Below are 20463 nucleotides of genomic sequence, written 5' to 3' on the forward strand. Positions count from 1 at the left end.
ATCTAAACTATTTTTAAACCTATTTGTATATGGAGGGAAAGAAAACTAAAATTGAAAATATGAATTGATTCACATGTTAAACTATTCTAATGATAAAACGTAGGATGTAATCTAATCATACCTCTTTATTATCTATTACTTTCAATGCCTGTTGATGCTCTTGGTAAAGTGGGTGTCTTCTGTCAGGCTTACTCTTAAAAAGTGGCTTCTTTTTAACTGGATCTTCAAATTCAATTGTTGGTGAACTGGTGTCCAATAGTTGTGAAATATTTGGCACAAATATGAAAGGCTTAAAAACAGATCTGGAAGAAAAAGTCTTTTATTAAACTGTCATATGGAGATATAAAAATATTCAACATTATTCTAAATCTTGTAAGGCTCCCTCTAGTTAGAAGTTTCTTTTAATTTGTTACATACGAACATGTTTCTGTCATACTAGTTATAGACATGCCTGTCTTCCCTGGCACACTGGAACCTCCTTTGGGGCAGGAAACCATGCTTTATTTAGCCTTGTATTTCCATGAACCTAACAAAAGGCCTGGCATATAAACAGTGTCAAGTGAAATTACAGTTCATCATTTTCTGCTGCAAACGTCATAATTGGAGGGTAAAAACAGTTCTCAATGGGATGGATTGAGGATTAAGATTTTGGATGAAAATCAGCAGCAGTATTAATAAGGAGTTCACGGGTTCATTCCATTTTCTTGAAAATATCTTTAACATTATGACAGACTATAATACTGAAAGATAGTGAGTATGAGGTCATTTCTGAATGTAATGTGCATTAAGTTTTGTGAGAGATACTAATGACTTAAATCAAGACAGTCTATACAAATCCTACTAAACTTGAACTATTGATATTTTTAAGTTTACATACATGTATTTTCTAGATATGAATGCATAAGCAACCATCTAAATCTAGCACATTACATCATTCACTCTTTTTCTTAACTCCGATTAATCGTCTAATATAATGCTGAAATCTGCATAAGAAAATCTGTCTACTTTCTTTTCTTGACAATGTTCAATACACTTAGGAAAAGAGGATGTAGGGATAACTGCATACAAGAAACTATTAACATTTCTTCCAGCAAAAATAAGAATAGTTATGGCAATTATGCATGTATGGAAATTGCAGACTAAAACCTGAACAGAAAATGCATCCAAAAATTGTTTTTGTATTTGTGTAACAAAAATTTAACCTGACACAATCAACAGACTAGAGACTCAACCCTACCTCCTGACCCCTTGCTGGTTTACAGTATTTTGTGACTTTACCTCTCGGGATCAGGAGTCCCAGTGAAGAAGTGAATGCAGGGAAGGCTGGAATCCTGAGGTAAGATGGAAACCATGCTTGCAGTGGTCAGGAAATCTCCCTCCATGTTAATGCCACTCGGTTTATCTCGGAGAATTTCCGCCATCGTTCCAAAAGTTATGCTTCCTAGGGAATTAATTTTTTAAACCATCAAATATGCATAAATTTGCAAGTTAGTATCCTGCAAATATGAACTACTTTCTCTACTGGTAATATATAACATGAGATGTTGGTCTAGGTATAAATTAAGAGACTGACTGTAAACAAACCTTGCATCATAACTGTTAGATTAGACTATTATACTATTGCAAGAAAAGTATTTTTAAATATGAAATATAGACTCTCAAGACCATTATAGCACATAAAAAATCTAAGTAACTCCCTAAGTGGACGAATCAATAATGCAAAATTATATTCAAGCCCACTGCCCTTACAAAAAATTTTAAGGTACATTTAGTTAGCAATGAACAGATGATATCAATATTATGAGTTTATCCATTCTGGGAACCAACAATTAAGAGAATATTGTCTTTAGTTTCCAATACTATTATTCAAGATGTTCTTTACAAAATAACAAATTATTTTTTCTGTAATAATTTCTGTGCCTGAAATTAATACTCTTATTTAAAAGTATGAATTGTAGGAATGGAGACATATGAAAGACATTATTAGTTAATGGAATTTGTATGTGCATAATTATGCAAGACTATAACATTTTATGTGCCCATTGTGTATGATAAAAAATAAATGGTATTATATTCTACTTTCTGATTTAATAAGTAAAGTTTGATACTTAAGGAGATTTTTCTAAGAAAAATTTTTTAAATATTTTTTTTTCTTTAGCCAACATAGTAAGTCCATGGTTGCCAAGAGCCTCAGAATTCTGTATTTGGAAGGCATTTCTATCAAAAAAACTTTGAAAGTTTCTCAAGCCTTCAGTCAGGTCTGCTCCTTGCTACTCATACCCATTGTCAAAGATGGAGAACCACATCACGGTAAGATGAATAATCTTAACCCCACACGGTTCAGTCCTCCAAAAGTAGCCAACATTCCCATATGTCATCATTATCTTCTCTAAAACTTATGACTCCCAATTCTTCCTGAATCAAATTAAAACTCCTCCAGAGGCAAACTTACTACCAAGCCTACTACTTAAACGACCTTTTCCTCTCCATCTGTCGGCATTCCTGATCATCTGTCTACATTGGCCCTAGCTCTGCCATTAGATAAAGTCTCTAAATACAAGAATGAGATTTTTCTCTGTTTACTCTTCATTAATTCAACAAATATTTATTGAGTCCCTTTTAATGCCAGAAACTGTTCTGGGCAATGAAGAGAAAAATAAGCAGACAGACAGTTACCGATAAAACACAGGGATAGATTTGTAGATTTGTGAATGTAAACAGTGAAGGTCCCCTGATTCAAATTTCAGTTGAGGGAAGCAAAGTTAACAATTCAAAAAGAATCCTTCCTCAAGAATCTCAGAACAGATGTAAAAACTTTCCTTTGAATAAATACAAGAAATTCTCATTACGAGAAAAAAAATTGGTACCAGAAAATAGCCACTTAAAGCAACATATTTAAAATGAGAACCAAAATTTCATGGTAAATAGTGGAGGCAAATGATGAAGTCTTTAAAATAAAACAAACATATAAAATGCATTTATATAAGCTTATAGTTGATAAAATTTAGGTTAAATTTTTAATATGTTCATAGAACAAAGACTCAAAATACAATATATTTAGTTAGCAATGAACAGATGATATCAATATTATGAGTTTATCCATTCTGGGAACCAACAATTAAGAGAATATTGTCTTTAGTTTCCAATACTATTATTCAAGATGTTCTTTACAAAATAACAAATTATTTTTTCTGTAATAATTTCTTTGACTGAAATTAATACTCTTATTTAAAAGTGTGAATTGTAGGAATGGAGACATATGAAAGACATTATTAGTTAATGGAAAGACATTATTAGTTAATCTTTAGTTAAAGATTCTATTTATTTATTTTTATTTTTTTAAGATTTTATTTATTTATCTTTAGAGAGGAAGGGAAGGAGAGGAGAGAAATATCAATGTATGGTTGCCTCTCGTGCGTTCCCTGCCAGGAACTGGGAACTGGCCTGCAACCCAGGCATGTGCCCTGACTGGGAATCGAACCGTGATTGTGTGGTTCGCAGGCCCGTGCTCAATCCACTGAGCTACACCAGCCAGGGCTATTTATTTATTTTTAGAGAGAGGGGAAAGGAGTGAGAAGAGAGGGAGAGAAACATCAATGTATGATTGCCTCTTGCATGCCCCGCTCTGGGGACCTGGCCTGCAACCCAGGCATATGCCCTGACTGGGAATCGAACTGGCAACCCTTTGGTTCTCAGGCCAGTGCTCAATCCACTAAGCCATACAAGCCAAAGCTCAAGTATATTTTTCCAACAAAATGGTAAAGAATGCAACTTTACTTAACTATTGTAGCATGACCATAAAGATAATTTTTGCAAAAATATTGGAGAACTTCATCACATTTCTCAAGTTCCTATCTTAATTCTTTAATGTTCAAATCATTTTATTTCGAAGCATCTGTCATCTTACTGTACTTAGTTTTTTCTTCAGTTCTTGGTAGGTATAACTCTCTGCCCATTTTTTGTCAATAGCTTTGTATTTGGCTTAAGTGGTTATCCAAAACAACTTTCATAGACTTCTTGAAATCTTGCCTCTTTTACAAGACTTTCAGTTTGCATTTTATTTTGTGTTGTTGAATAATCCTTAATAAACAAAAGCGCAGACAGTAAAGTAGCAGAAAAATAGTATTAAGCCGGGAAAGATGTTTGAATGCGGACTAATTTTATAAGTAGTTCATCAGTGATCATCTTTATGTTTAGAACTTTTTCTTCCCTAGTCAACCCTTGTAACTTTGGGGCATCAAACTGAAAACTCAGATAAAACAGACATCCCTCCTTCTATTCATCATAGCTTTCTACAATCTTTGCTTCATCACCAGCTGATATATGAATAAAATGAGGTCATTTTTTAGAAAGTACATTTTCCCATTTTTCTTATATGGCCTAATTTTATATGTTTGTACAAAATCTGTATTTCTAAAAGTATAATTCTATTAGAAAATTAACATAGGACCACTGACATACAATTACCTACCTGAAAAACCCAAAAGAATAGATAGTAAAAGTGTAACAGCAATAGGATTCAATAAAGTGTTCCATTAAATAAAAAAAAACACTCAGCAGTTTTCTCAGAGATCAAAAACAACCAATTAGCAAAATTAATAGAAAAATATCCCATTTGCATTACCAGCAAAAGATATATATATTTCTCCAGAGAAAAACTTAAAAGTTAGTGTGGAAATCAGGAGCCTAAGATCCCACCTTAATAAACTAGAAAAAGAGCAAAATAAGCCTGAAACAAGTAGTAAAAAGAAATAATAAAGATAAAACCATAAATTAATGAAACTGAAAGCAATAATAGAACAGAGAAAAATCAATGAAACAAAAATCTCGTTCTTTGAAGAGATCAATAAAATTGACAAACCTTTAGATAGACTAATAGAAAAACAGAGAAGACACAAATTACATTATCAATATCATGAATAAAACAGGGGTATCAGGACAGACCCTGCTGATATTAAAAGCATAGTAAGAAAATACTAAAAACAACTCTATACATACACATACTTAGAACATACTGACAACTTAGAAGAAAGGCACCAATTCTTTGAAGAGCACATACTACCAAAACTCATTCAATAGGAAACAAAGAAATACGCTACAAAGGAAAGTACAGAACAAAGCCCCAGAAAAAGAACTAAACAGCGATAACCAACCTATCAGATGTGGAGTTCAGAACACTAGTGATCAGGATGCTCAAAGAATTCATCGAGTACAGCAACAGCATAAAGGAAGAAATGAAGGTTACACTACGTGAGATAACGAAAAACCTACAGGGAACCAACAGTGAAGGGAAGGAAGCTGGGATTCAAATAAACAATTAGGAATATAAAAAAGAAATAAGCATTCAACCAGAATACCAAGAAGAAACAAGAATTTAAAAAAACCAAAAAATGAGGATAATATAAAGAACCTCTGGGACACCTCCAGATGCACTGACATCTGAATCATAGGGATGCCAGAAGGAGAAGAGGTAAAGCAAGAAATTAAAAACTTACTTGAAAAAATAATGAAGGAAAACATCCCCAATCTGATGGAGGAAGCAGACATACAAGTCCAGGAAGCACAGAGAATCCCAAACAAGTTGGACCCCAAGAGAACCACACCAAGACACTTCATAATTAAAATGCCAAAGGTTAAAGATAAAGATAAATGCTGCAAGAGAAAAGCAAAGAATTACCTACAAAGGGGTCCCCATAAGAGTTTCAGCTGATTTCTCAAAAAAAACTTTGCAGGGTAGAAGAGACAGGCAAGAAGTATTCAAAGTGATGAAAAGCAAAGACCTCTACAACCTAGATTACCTAGCAAAGCTAACATTTAGAATGAAAAGGCAGATAAGGTGCTTTCCAGACAAGGTAAAACTAAAGGAAGTACATTATTACCAAGCTTATTACATGAAATGTTAAAGGGACTTATTTAAGAAAAAGAAGTTAAAAACTATAAATATTAAAATGGCAATAAACTCACAACTATCAACAACTGAATCTAAAAAAAAAACTAAGCAAACAATCAGAACAGGAACAGAATCATAGATGGGAAGGTCATTTGGAGGGTTATCATTTGAAATGGACAATAGGGGAAATGGTGTGGGGATTAAGAAGCATAATTGGTAAGTAAAAATAGACAGGGAGAGATTAAGAACAGCACAGGAAATGGAAAAGCCAAGTAAACTTACATGCATGACTCCTGGACATAAACTAGGGGGGCAGATTGCTAGAGCGAGGGAAGGGGGAAGAATTGGGACAACTGAAATAGCATAATCAATAAAATACATTTAAAAATAAAATTAAAAAGAAATAAAATTCCCAGGAAAGAAACTGCAGGCCCAGATGGTTTCACTGCCGAGATCTATCAAATGTTTAAGGAATAAAAACCAGTTCACAAATCTCTTCCAAATGGAGACAATATAAACAAAACAAAACTATACAACAATAATCCTATATCTGTCAAAAATATAAACATAAAAAACCAACAAAACATTATTAATAGGACCCAGCAATATATAAAAAATTATGTACCAAACCAAGATGGATTTATTCCAAGATTGCAATATCAAGAATCAATGTAACCCCACACATTAATAGACTTAAGGAGAAAAAATATTATATTAATTGACAACAACAAAACACTGGACAAACTTCAATATCTATTAGTGATAAAAACTCTCAGCAAACAAGGAATAGAGGGAAACTTCTTCAATTAAATAAAGCTGATAACATGCATGTACAAAAAGCTACAGCTAACACTATACTTAATAGTAAAAGACTAAATGCTTTCCCCTTAAGACTCAGAACATGGCAAGGATACCTGGTTTCACCATTCTTAGTAAATTTCTAGAATTCCTAGCCAGCACAATAAGGCAAGGAAAAAACCCACAGAGACGGAATAGGAAGAACTAAAACTGTCTCTATTTTCAGATGACATGACTGTCTACTTAGAAAATCCCAAGGAATCTGCAAAAAACAAACAAACAATTTCTAGAAGTAAGTTAGTTTAGCAAGGTCACAGAATACAAGATCTACATACAAAAAATCATTAAAACAATTTGAAATTTTGAAAATAAGTCCTCATTAGGAACAATTTATTTAAGGTCTGTAGCAGAGAAACGGAGACATGGTTACTAGAGACATTGAAATGCAGACACATTTAATGAGCAAAGATGTTCACTGCACCATGATTTACAGTGGTACAAATCAGAAGCAACTACATGGCAAATGATACCATTTGTTACTTGCCCATGTTCTCCCCTCTCCTAGTCACTACGTTCCAAAAGGCCACAGACCAGACTAAACATGTCTGCAGCTGTGTGGCCCCATGCCTAACACAGAGTAAGTTCTCACAAAAAGATTTCTTTAATGAAAAATAAAAGCCAATATAGAAAACATAAATAAATAAAACTATGAAAGTCTACTTAGGAGCACAAAGGAAATTTTCAATAAATGAACAACCATATCTTGTTCTTGAATAGGAAGACAGTATCACTAGATGTCAATTCTCCCCTAAAAATAATCTACAGTTTTAATTCAATTCCAATCAAATTTCAAAAAGATTTGGGGGTGGGGGGAAGAGTTGAATAAACTTGTGGTAAAATTCATCTGGAAAAATGAACATTCAAGGATTGCCAGGAAAAGTCTGAAAACAAAACAAAACAAAAACAGTAATAGGAGGTATTTGTTTCACCATATTTTTAAAAAGCAGGCCCTAGCTGGTGTGTCTCAGTGGATCAAGTGCTGGCCTGCTAACCAAGGGGTCACTGGTTTGATTCCCAGTCAGGGCACATGCCTGGGTTGCAGGCCAGGTCAGGTCCCCAGTAGGGAGCGCAGGAGAGGCAACCATACACTGTTGTTTCTCTCCTTGTCTTTCACCCTGCTTTCCCCTCTCTCTAAAAATAAATGAAATCTTTAAAAAATGAAGTAAAAAATTTAAAAAAACATTACTGTACATTCACTCATATTGTTCTCTGGCTCAACAAGCATTGAGCACTTACTATGTACATGTATACTGTTCTAAACAAAACCGGACAAAACACTATAATCTAATTTATACTTGGGTGTACTTAGGTATTTATATTTGATAAAGTTGGTAGGCATTTCAAATCAGTAGAGAAGCGATAATTCATTTAATAAGTGGTGCTGAGATCACTGGCAAATCATTTGAGGGGTGGGGAAAAAAGCTGGAGTCCTAATTCATACATTATTTTAAAATAAGTCCAGATAAACCAATATTTTAACTTACAAAATAAAACTGTAAATATGAGATGTTGATACATTTCTGGTACAGTAAAAATGACCTTTCTCAAAGCACAATATCTGTGCTAGAAACCATATAAGAAAAAATTCCACATGGAACAAGGTCAACCATTTTATTATTAGTTTCTATTCATTCCAACTATACTCATACTTTGTCCCTTTTTCTCCTTTAACCCCTTGAATTTTTCAAGTATTTATTATTCTATTTCTATGTTTTAGCTTATTATTTATACATTCATTTATTGTTTTATTAATTTCTCTTAACTTATTACAGTTTGCCTTAAATCAGTTCTTCACCATTTACCAGTTAACACCAAGATCTTACAATACTTTACTTACAGTCACCTACCTTTTGTGCCAGTCTCACACATTTAACTCCGCTGTTCTGGTGGTATCTGGGTCTTCTGAAAGGCAGATACCACCACATGGTATTAAATAACAAAGATTTTATTAGGGAAAGTGCCTGTGTGAGAAACTGTGATGCAAGTCTGAACCTGGGTTCAGTAGAGAGGGAATGAAGTTCAGGTGGAAACATCCTAGACTGCCATCCCATCTAAGGAAAGCCTAGCAAAACTATCAGGGATCTCGACCCAAAGTCAGCCACCAGAGGAGCCTCATGCATCGCAGTAATGGGCCTGCCTTGGTCTCCCTGATACTTTGTCACCGGCCAGGAGCTGCCTGTAGGAGGCATAATCTCAGTACCACACAAAATCCATGCACAACAGATTTTTGAGCACTGTAGCTGTGACCATTGGTCAGATAATATTATTATTTTAAACAGTCAATACCCATGTGTGTATTGTTTCTGTTGCCCTTCATGCACTCTTGCTTACCTTGCTCTTTCTGAGGTCATTTTTCCTGTATTTTATTTTATTTTTTAAGATTATTTATTTATTTATTTATTTATTTATCTTTAGAGGGAGAGAAACATCAATGTATGGTTGCCTTTCGTGTGTCCCCTGCTGGGAGTTGGCCTGCAGGGAACCAGCCTGCAACCCAGGCTTGTGCCCTGACTGGGAATCGAACCGCGATCATGTGGTTCGCAGGCCCGCGCTCAATCCAATGAGCTACACCAGCCAGGGCCTCCTCCACTTCTTATAGTTATTCTTGTGGGCAGGTTAGACCACTGCTAGCAACTCCTTCAAAACCAGAAGCAGAAGTCCAGCTCTATGCTTTTAACCACTCTGCTATTATGCCCCCCATTTATTAAATACTCCAGTCTCTTGTTACCCTGAAGTGGTATCAATTTCTTAATACAGGAATACCTTGTTTTATCGCACTTCACAAATGTTTTGTTTTTTACAAACTGAAGATTTGTGGCAACCACCCAAAAAAGAATTATAACTCTCTGAAGGCTCAAGTGATACTTAGCATTTTTTTAGCAGTAAACTATTTTTAATTAAGGTATATACATTGAGTTTTAGACATAATGCTATTGCACACTTAATAGACTACAGTATAATGTAAACATAACTTTTATAGGCACTGGGAAACCAAAAATTGGTGTGAATCACTTTATTACAATATTTACTTTCTTGAGTATGAATATCAAACCTGTGATACACCCGAGGTATGCCTGTAACAGTAATGAACATAGTAGACCCACACTGTAGCAAGTACAGTTTTTAAAAAAAACATATAGTCTTGCAATCAGGTATTTTCAGATACCTTATATGGAAATGTTTAATTACTGTATTGAAATTAAATCTAAAGAAACAAATAATTTTCATTTAACATAGTTAGTTGACCACAGGTATTTGTTTCCTCTCTCCCAAAATTTTATTACAATAACAGTAAAGGAATAAAAAAGTAAAATAATTCACAAAGACAAAGAGAGTGTGAAAAGCAACAATTTCCCCTATTCCAATGATATGTGGGAAAAAAGTAAAAGAAAAAGGCTTACAGCAAGTCTATACCCAAATTGTGAATTTTTAACATTTTAAATTAAAATAAAATTGACTTTCATATAAAATAATCTATTGTTCCACCCACAGTTAATCATGTAAGCTATCAACTGTTTTAAATTAACAGCAAATTTTCATTTCCTCCATAGTATAGCTATGACTTCAAACTCAAGAAAAGTAATTTATAAATACTCATTACAGGAGTAATATCTTTCTGTTAAATTTGAAAAAGAATACAAAAGAGAAAAAAAAGTGCAACTGAAAAGAAGCCTTAATATTAAAACTAAACATTAAAGCAAAAGCCTACCATCCACACCCATCACCATCCACACCCATCAGACACAGAGCTTCTGCACCCACTGAGATTTTAAAATGATTCAAATCTAAATTCCTATAAATGGCAAGTTTAAATGAAAACAGTGTCAGAACCACAACTCTGCAATAATATAGGTATTATGAAAATGTTTTCTGTATTCAAAACCTACAATTCTCAAAATGAAAGGAGGATTTATATGATCACTTGAGTAGGATAGCTATAAGTAATCCACTAGCAAGCATTGAATAAGTACTGAGACTGCAGCGGCAGGTTTACTAAAATGAATGCAAAACACAGGGTGCAATGTCATTGCAATTTAAACTAGTTATTTAAAATACACGAGTGAATATAGATATAATTTGGATATACATGCAGCACAGTTAATAGCTATCAGGGATAGTTGGAAAGAGGAGCTAAGCTCTTCCATCTAGAAAAATCATAGAAAAAATTAACCATAATGTACTAGTAGACTATTTTCTATAAAAGTGCTGGGAAGACATTTACTTTTTTGGCAAAGAACAAAAAGCTGGATGAACTGTACTTTAAACTTGGGGAGAAAAATAAGTTTCCTGTCAGGTACATCTATTGCTATAATCATATGTACATTTCAAATATATTTTTCAATTATTTTGTAGTTAAAAAATAGAATTAATTATTATGATGCAGTGCCTAATTAATTTGTAATCATTTCTATTTTTCTTCCTTTTGTTTAATTACCATAAACCTTAAGATTCTTGGCATTTTCCTCTCCACTTTAATTATGTGTTGTTTTCATTTTTTAAGAAGGCCTGCTAATTTTATGTCCTGAAGACTTAAGTTTATTGCCAAAAAAAGTGCACAACAGTAATCTTTGTTAAACTGTGAGCAAATTATAATTTAAAGCAATCCTTTTAAATTTTAATCAAAAACACTTATTAAGTGCACACAACACACTAGTGCAACACTAGGTGCTAAGAGAAATTCAAAGAAAGAGAGTCCACCTTTTTTTTCCAGTTTCATAGAGGAGGTAAATGAAGAGCACAATTTCCTAATTTGTAAAATGAAGATAATACCTACTTCACACGGTTGTTTGAAGATGAAAAGTAATCACTTAACACAGTGTCTAGCCCTTGACATGCTTTTAATAAATGGAAGTAGGTGCTATTCCTGTCTCTACTTTTCCAGTAATTAGTCTAAAACTAAAATCCTTAGAATAACACATTTTAGCATTTTCTATATACCTATCCACATGAAAAAATATAGTTTAAATAATCTATAAAATGATAAACTATGGTAACATTAAGAAACTTTATAGAGCCCTGGCTGCTGTAGCTCTGTACACTGAGTGCAGGCCTGCAAACTAAAGGGTTGCCGGTTCGATTCCCAGTCAGGGAACATGGATTGCAGGCCAGGTCCCCAGTTGGGGGGCACACAAGAGGCAACCACACATTAATGTTTCTCTCCCTCTCTTTGTCCTTACCTTTCCCTCTCTCTAAGTATAAATAAAATCTTTAAAACAACTTTATAGAAAAATTTTCAAATGATAAAACATACCTCTGGAAATCAAAATATAAGATACTAAATACATCAAAAACAATGATATTAGGGCATTCTAAAAACACTGTCACAAACTTGTTTTTCTCCCGTACTAAATAACTAACATATCAGAATTTGTTTAATGAATTCCTGGGAAGCAAGTATCAATCATTGACTGATCTATGAGTAGTTGCTTCTGACTGCTTTAAAGAATTATTTTATACTTCACGTGAAGGAAGATATATCATATTTTCTTGTTAGTGGACTGACCATTTTAGCAGTTATATGCAAATTAATAATCTTCTTAAATAAGAGTTATTTTTCTTGGGACTTCCGGCCAAGATGGAGACATAGGTGGAAATACTGTACCTCCTCGCACAACCAAATTTAATGACAACAAAGATCTGGAAACAAAAACACAACCAAAACAGACAGAAAACTGAACTGTACCAAAGTCTGACTACAATGAACCATTCATCCAGACCAGTAAGAGGGGCAAAGTTGGCAGCCAGCGGAGAGGGGTCCTGGCAGGAAGAGGCAGTGGTTGGCAGAACCAGGTGCAGGGAGGAAACAAGGAGCGTAAGGCAGTTGGCTGACCCAGGACACACATTCGTGTGCAGATAAACTAGGCAAAAAAAAAAGGGCAGTGAGACAGACTGTGCGACACAGGGCCCCAGTGATGGGAAATAAAGCCTAAAAGCACCAATTGGAAAAACTTTTGGGGGTTGAGGTGCCGGGAGGGGCTCCCAGCCTCACAGGAGAGTTTGTTGGAGAGACCCACAGGATCCTAGAATGTACATAAGCCCACCCACCCGGGAACCAGCATCAGAAGGGCCCAATTTCCTTACGGGAAGTGGTAGAGGGGACCGAAATCCAAGAGAGAGTGGAACAAAAGCCATCACTCCCTCTCTGACCCCACCCCCAGTTGTAACCCAGCAACTGGGTTGACCCACACTGGTGAACACCTAAGCTTTCCCCCTCATATGTAACAGGAGCGACAAGACCAAAACATTATGGCTCAAGCAGAAGAACAACTCAAAGCCCCAGAACCAATACTTCTAAGCGACCAAGAGACAGCCAACCTATCAGATGCACAGTTCAAAACACTGGTGATCAGGATGCTCACAGAACTGGCTGATTTTGGTTGCAAATTAGATGAAAAAATGAAGGCTACACTAAGTGAAATGAAGCAAAATGCACAGGGAACCAATAGTGATGGAAAGAAAACTGGGATTCAAATCAATGGAGTCAACCAGAAGGAATAAAGAAACATGCAACCAGAAAAGAATGAAGAAACAAGAATTCAAAAAATGAGGAGAGGCTTAGGAACCTCCAGGACATCTTTAAACGTCCCAACATCCGAATTATAGGGGTACCAGAAGGGGAAAAGAAACAGCCACAAGTGGAAAACATATTTGAACAAATAATAAAGGAGAACTTCCCCAGTCTGGCAAAGGAAATAGACTTCCAGGAAATCCAGGAAGCTCAGAGAGTCCCAAAGAAGGTGGACCCAAGGAGGAACACACCAAGGCACATCATCATTACATTAGCCAAGATTAAAATGAAGGAGAGAATTCTAGAAGCAGCAAGGGATAAGGGGACAGTCACCTACAAAGGAGTACCCATCAGACTGTCAGTGGATTTCTCAAAAGAGACCTTACAGGCAAGAAGGGGCTGGAAAGAAGTATTCCAAGTCATGAAATCCAAAGACCTACAGCCAAGACTGCTCTATCCAGCAAAGGTTTCATTTAAATCAAAGGGCAGATAAAGGGCTTCTCAGATAAGGCCAAGTTCAAAGAGTTCATCATCACCAACCCCTTATTATATGAAATGTTAAAGAGACTTATCTAAGAAAAGGAAGATAAAAAATATGAACAGTGAAAGGATAGCAAACTCATAGTTATTAACAACCACACCTAAAACAAAAGCAAACTAAGCAGACAGCTAGATCAGAAGTGGAACCACAGAAATGGAGATCACATGGAGGGTTAGCAACAGGGGAGTGGGAGGAGGAGAGATGGGGAGAAGGTACAGAGAATAAGTAGCATAGACGGTTGGGAGAAAATAGACAGGGGGAGGGCAAGAGTAGTGTGGCAAATGTAGAAGCTAAAGAACTTATGACACATGGATGTGAACTAAAGGGGGGGAATGTGGAGGGAGGGGTGTGCAGTGTGGAGGGGAATAAAGGGGGGAAATGGGGCAACTTTAATGGCATAATCAATAAAATATATTTAAAAAAGAAAAAGTAGTTTTTCTGGAATTATTTGGAAACAAAAAGACAAAGATACATTAGAAATTATTTTTTAAGAGTTAGTAGGAACTAAATATAAAAATGGGAAAAGAGCACAGTTCAAACTTGTGTTGTTCAAACTTGTGTTGTTCAGGGCTCAACTGTAGATTTATTTCCAAGTGTTTGTGTGATATGTTAAGTCAACAGTGAAAACATGGTGAATCCATTGTTCACGACTAGAAATATAAAACTAATGCAGATAAACCTGGCTGGTGTGGCTCAGTGGATTGGGCATCAGCCTGCAAACCAGGGGGTCCCGGGTTCGATTCCCAAATTAGGACACATGCCTGGATTCCAGGTCAGGTTCCCAGTGGGGGGTGCACTAGAGGCAACCACACACTGATGTTTGTCTTCCTCTCTTTCCCTCCCTTCCCTGCTCTAAAAAATAAAATCTTTTTTAAAAAGTAGGTTAAATTGTACAAGAGAGAGAGAGAGATGTAAATTTTGCATAACTGCCAGACATTTTTTTAAGATCTTAAGAGGAGAAACTTAGTAATATTTACCCCAATACTTACCATTTCTGTGGTTATTTCACTCCTTTATTTCCATGTTTTCCTTTGGTAACACATCCCTTCTACCTAAAACACTTCTCCAGCATTTCCTTTAGCACAGGGCTACTGGGAACAAAGTAGCTGCCTAATTTTCCTACATGTCAGGATTTTTTTCTCTCCCCTTCATTCCTGAAGAATATTTTGGCTGGATATAGAATACTGGGGGTTGGTAGATCTTTTCTTTCAGAACTTTAAAAATATTTTTTCACTGCCTTATATCATAATGGTTTGTAATGAACCTGTGTATTATGTGTTGTTTTCTTAGGTGCTTTCAATTTTTTTTCTCTTTTTCTTTCAGAGGTGTGTGTATTCAGGCATGGATATGGGTTTGTCTTGTTTGGGGTTTGCTATCCTGAATCTGTCAGTTTAAATTTTTTGCCATTTTGAGAAGTTTTCATCCATTAAGTATTCAAAAAATGTATTTGTATTACACTCTTCTCTCCTTCTGAGACTCCAATGATGTGAGTTCTTAGACATTTGGGTAATATTCCACAGTCCCATGTCTCTGCTGTTTTGGTTTGTTTCCATTTTTTCTCTTTCTTGACTTACCTTCAGGTTCACTGATTCTGTCCCCTATCATCTCGATTCTTCTATTGAACCCAACAATAAATTTTTCACTTCAGTTATTGTGCCTTTCAATGATAAAATTTCTACTCAGTTCTTTTTTAAAGCTTTATTTCTCCACTGAGAGGCTCTACCTTCCCATTCATATCACCCTTAAAAATAGCTACTCTGATGTCTTTGTCTAGTGAGTTCAACACCTACGTCATCTTCTGGTTGGTACATATTAGTACTTGTAAATAGTCTTTTTCCTTATGAGTTTTTAATATTTTCTTGATTTTTCACATACAGTGTGGGGTAAAAATAGGCTTACAGCTGTTCAATGCAAAATAATACAATAATAAATAATAATACAAGACTAAACTGCATTTTGCATACTCACAACTGTAAACCTACTTTCACCCCGGCCTGTACTGACTGATTTTGGATTGTGTCATGTGGATTACAGCATTATGTCATGTGACTTTGCATCCACTGTGTGTTCACACCCAGTGTACATGTCCAGGATCCACACTATTTGAAGCCAGGCTGAGTGATATGGAAGGAACAAACTATGAAATTCACTGTTAGATCATTCCTATTTTGAGTTTTAGCTTCTTTCTCTTATTTCTTGCTCTTTTTTATTTTCAAGAATCCTCAGACAGCTGCTGCATGGAGTATTTCCCATTTTTTGGTTACATTCAGAGGAAGAGACAAAATGGAATGTTTTGCACCATCTTATCTAGAAACAAAACTAGCTTACATTAAATGTTAGTGAACTATATATTATAATTAAAAGCAGAACTTATCAAAATGTTTTTTTAAAAAGACCAAACTATATGCTTTTTACAAGAAATGCACTTTAAATATAAAGACACAGATAGTTTGAAAGCAAAAGAATCAGTAAACATATACCATGTACACAATAAGCAGAAGAAGGATATGCTAAAATTGACTTCAACAAAAAGAGTATTACAGTTAGAAATAATATTTCCTAATGATAAAAGGACCAATTCAACAGAAAGACATAACAAGTATAAACGTGGCCTGGCTGGGTAGCTCAGTTGGTTAGAGCTTTATTGCAATATGCTAAGGTTGTGGGTTTGATCCCCAGTCAGGACACATATAAGAATAAACTAATGAATACATAAATAGGTAGAAAAACAAATCTATGTTTCTGTCTCTCTCTCTCTCTCCCTGTCTCTAAAACAAAAAAAATTATAAAAATATATGCACTTAAATATATAATGGAGCTTCAAAAAACATGAAGCAAATCTGACAGAATAAGAGGGAAATATAGAGATTTTCATAAATGTAATTGGAAATTTTTGCACTCTTCTCTAAATATATTCAAAAATAAAAACATTAATAAAGAAGACCTGGCTGGTGTAGCTCAGTGGATTGAGTGCGGGCCTGCAAACCAGAGTATCATGGTTCAATTCCCAGTCAGGGCACATGCCTGGGTTGCAGGCCAGTTCCCAGCAGGGGACTCACAAGAGGCAACCATACATTGATATTTCTCTCCGTCCCTCTAAAGATAAATAAATTAAAAAATCTTTAAAAAAATTAATAAAGACACAGATAATCACAATAATCACCCTGAGCTAACTGACCTAATTGATATATATAAAACACTATATCTGACCGCATAATGTATATTTTGTACACCGAGACAGACCACATGCTAGGCCACAAAATAAGTCTCATTAAATTTTAAAGAACTGAAATCAATAACAATAAAATACCTAGAAAACCTCCAGATATGTAGAAATTAACACACTTCTCAAAATCCATGAGTCAGAAATCACAAGGGAAAATTTAAAGCATTTTAGAGTAAATGATAACAAAAGATGTGGAGTGACATTCCCAATTAAAAGTAGTTTAAAATAGAGTATAGAGACTTCCAGTCAAGATGGCGGCATAGGCAGGCATGACTTACCTCTTCACACAACCACATCAAAATTACAACTAAACGACACAACAACCTTCACTCAGAACCATCAGAAATTGGGTTGAATGGAAGACTGGAAACTATGGAATTAAAGAAACCACATCCATCCAGACTGGTAGGAGGGGTGCAGACATAGAACAGTGGTCTCACAGCCACGTGTGGTGGATAAAAATTCAGAAGGGTTATCTTGGGAGTACGGATCCCCAGCCCAGGGTTCCAGTGCCAGGAAGATAAGTCCCCACAACTTCTGACTGCAAAAAACCAGTGGTGATTGAGTCAGTGGAAGAAAATTCTGGAGCCCCAAGCAGTTCCTCTTAAAGAACCCACATGCAGACTCACCTACTCAGACTCACTCCCTCTGAGCTCCATTCAGCATTGGGGTGGCAGCTTGATGGGGACCAGTGGCATCCTGGGAGAGGCTGAAGTAGCTGGCGTCTGGGAGAGCAGAGGCCATTTACCCTTTTCTGAGCCCTGCCTCTGCAAAGCCATGGAGCTGGCAGGCTGGCGCCATATCTGAGACGCCATCTCAGACGGTTGCCAGATGGGAGGAGGGTGTAGAGGATGGGTGAGGAGGTTTTAAGGGGACTAATACAAATAGGTAGTTACAGAATCACCATGGGGATATAAAGTACAGTATAGGAAATGGAGTAGCCAAAGAACTTATACATATGACCCAAGAATATGAACAATGGTGGGGGGTTATTTGAGGGAGTGGAGGGCGCTGGGTGGAGGGGGGCAGAGGGGTAAAAATCATGATGACTGTAATAGCATAATTAATAAGATATAACCTTTAAAAAGGACTCAAAAATAAAATTAAGTATATACAATACTGGCCTATTTTTATTTTTAAAAATAAGCCATGTATGTATTTATTAAAAATATGACATAAAGAACTGCTAACAATGACATATTTTACCTTTGCAATTAAAAAATTTTAATATTAAGTGAGTCTAAGTGCTCATTATGAGTGGATTTCTTCCTTTTTGGTCATCTGCATTTTCTAAATACTTAACGTTTAACAGTTGTTACTTTTGCTTCAATGATTACATTTTTATTTTTAGAATTTCTTGCCCTGGCTAGTGTAGCTCAGTGGATTGAGCACAAGCCTGCGAACCAGACAATCGAGGTTCGATTCCCAGTCAGGGCACATGCCTGGGTTGCAGGCCAGTTCCCAGCAGGGGACTCACGAGAAGCAACCATACATTGATATTTTTCTCCTTCTCTCCTTCCTTTCCCCTCTAAAAAGATAAATAAATAACATCTTTCAAAAAAAAAGAATTTCTATGTATTTTAGAATTTTTAAGTTCATATGGTTTTCTTCATAATTACTTTTGCTTTATAGATTTTATTCCTTTATATCTTTGACCATTTTTACTTTTTTTTTAACTTTTTATTACAGAAAGTTTCCAACAGGTAAAAATCTAGAAAAATTATGCAATGAATCCTCATCTATTCATCACTGCGTCAACAGTTATCAAGTACCCCTCCCACCAAAGTATTTTGAAGGAAATCCCAGTCATGTAATACCATCTATAGTATGTAGTTCAGTATGCATCTATAAGAAGAAACTTTAGAAACATAACCAAGCACCATGATTACACCTGAATTTTTAAATAATGATTCCTTAATATTATCAGATAGCTTTGAAAATTTTAACCTTACTGTTTTAAACTTCTTTCTGTTAGCTCTAGTTGTCCCATTTGTGAATTTCATACATTTGTTGGATCTGTGGATTGTTTTTCTCTCAGTATTGAATTTGCTCATGTGTTTATAATATTTTTCTTTGTAATCATCTTCAAAGGGAATTTTCCTCTGATAGAGTCCTGGTAGGCCATAAGTAATAGAGGCCCCTGTATAGGTGGTTACTATAAAACATACATCATCCTTACCTAAATCTAAAATAGCTGAGAAGATATAAAATAGCAAGAGTCTGGAGTCTATTGTTTTATATGGGAATAATAATAATGTATTACTAGCTCATATTTAAAAACTCAATTTCCCTAAATATTACTAAAACACTTTTAAAACCTATATAATAATATAATAAGAATTTTTGTATATAGAAAGAATGTAAAACATTGCTACCTATTTATTTAACTCTAATGGACTTTATAGTAATTGTGCTCATGTGCAGTTCATAATAACAATGTATATTATTGAATAAGAACTGTGTATCTCCTCTATACTGCAGAGAAACACTTACTATAATGTAAATAGGACTTCTGCTTCCAACTGCGAAGGAACAACAGGGTCCAGAATTACCCTCCTACTCTAGAAAAATAAAACCAGAAAACTAGGCAAAAATAGAAAACTGGTTTTGGACCCTGGACAACAGGTGGAGTAAGATTATGATTCCTGAAAGACAGGAACCAAACAAGGCAAGCTCTACCGTCGTACTGAATCCAGTTCGGTGTTGTTGGAGGCAATTTCCAGAGCACAGTGTACGGAGGAGGAGAGAGGACTAGCCAAAGACTACTCTAAGTTGAGGAAAAAGAGATTGAAGTTCAGGGAGACACTATTGGCTAGACTTTGCAGAGCAGAGCACTGAAGAAGAAGGAGCTACCCCTCAAAAAGTTCTAAAAATCCGAATATAAGCCTCTCTGCCTGAATACCAATTTGCACACACACACGTACACAGTAAAACTTCCGAGAGCCAAAAAACAAATTTTAAGGAAAGAGCAATTGCCAGGAACTATGAATTAAAATGTTCATAAATCTAACAGAGGGCTGGGAATCTATTGAGTTCCCATCAGCTGGAGGGGAGTACAGAGATCTTGTTTAATACACAGTGCATTCGATGGAGATTCCAGAAGGATGACATTCCTAAGTAGTGGGAATAAACCAGTCCTAAAGCAAAGGTTACTCTAGAGCTACCCTGTAAAGCTTAAAAACAAGCCCAAGAAAGATGAAACCATTCTATAAGTAACTTAACTAAATGATAAAACACAGCCCAACACTGTTTAAAGGGATAAAATAAAATCCAGCACTCAACAAATAAAATCTACAATGTCAACCACCTCATCAAAAATTAGATACATGAGGGGACAGACTGGGTTGGGGTGAGCAAGGGGGGGAAAAGATGGAACAACCATAACTGAACAACAAGAAAGAAAGAAAGAAAAAAATAGATACATGAGCAAACAGGAAACT

General features: G+C 35.5%; 1 protein-coding gene across 5 annotated transcripts in view; it reads right to left on the reverse strand.

Annotated features, from left to right (window-relative positions):
* SCRN3 (secernin 3) overlaps nt 1-20463 on the reverse strand; it is a 34141-nt gene that overhangs the window by 5027 nt on the left and 8651 nt on the right. For all 5 annotated transcript variants that reach the window (XM_037044426.1, XM_037044429.1, XM_037044428.1 and 2 more), the window contains 2 exons: nt 1279-1441; nt 122-302 (listed from right to left, as the gene is read on the reverse strand). In XM_037044426.1, coding sequence (XP_036900321.1) covers nt 122-302; nt 1279-1441 — 344 coding nt within the window. The remainder of the gene's footprint in view (nt 1-121; nt 303-1278; nt 1442-20463) is intronic.

The sequence above is a fragment of the Sturnira hondurensis genome, unplaced genomic scaffold (genome assembly GCF_014824575.4).
Source record: "Sturnira hondurensis isolate 20B ecotype Veracruz unplaced genomic scaffold, ASM1482457v3 Scaffold0004136, whole genome shotgun sequence".
Classification (NCBI taxonomy): domain Eukaryota; kingdom Metazoa; phylum Chordata; class Mammalia; order Chiroptera; family Phyllostomidae; genus Sturnira; species Sturnira hondurensis.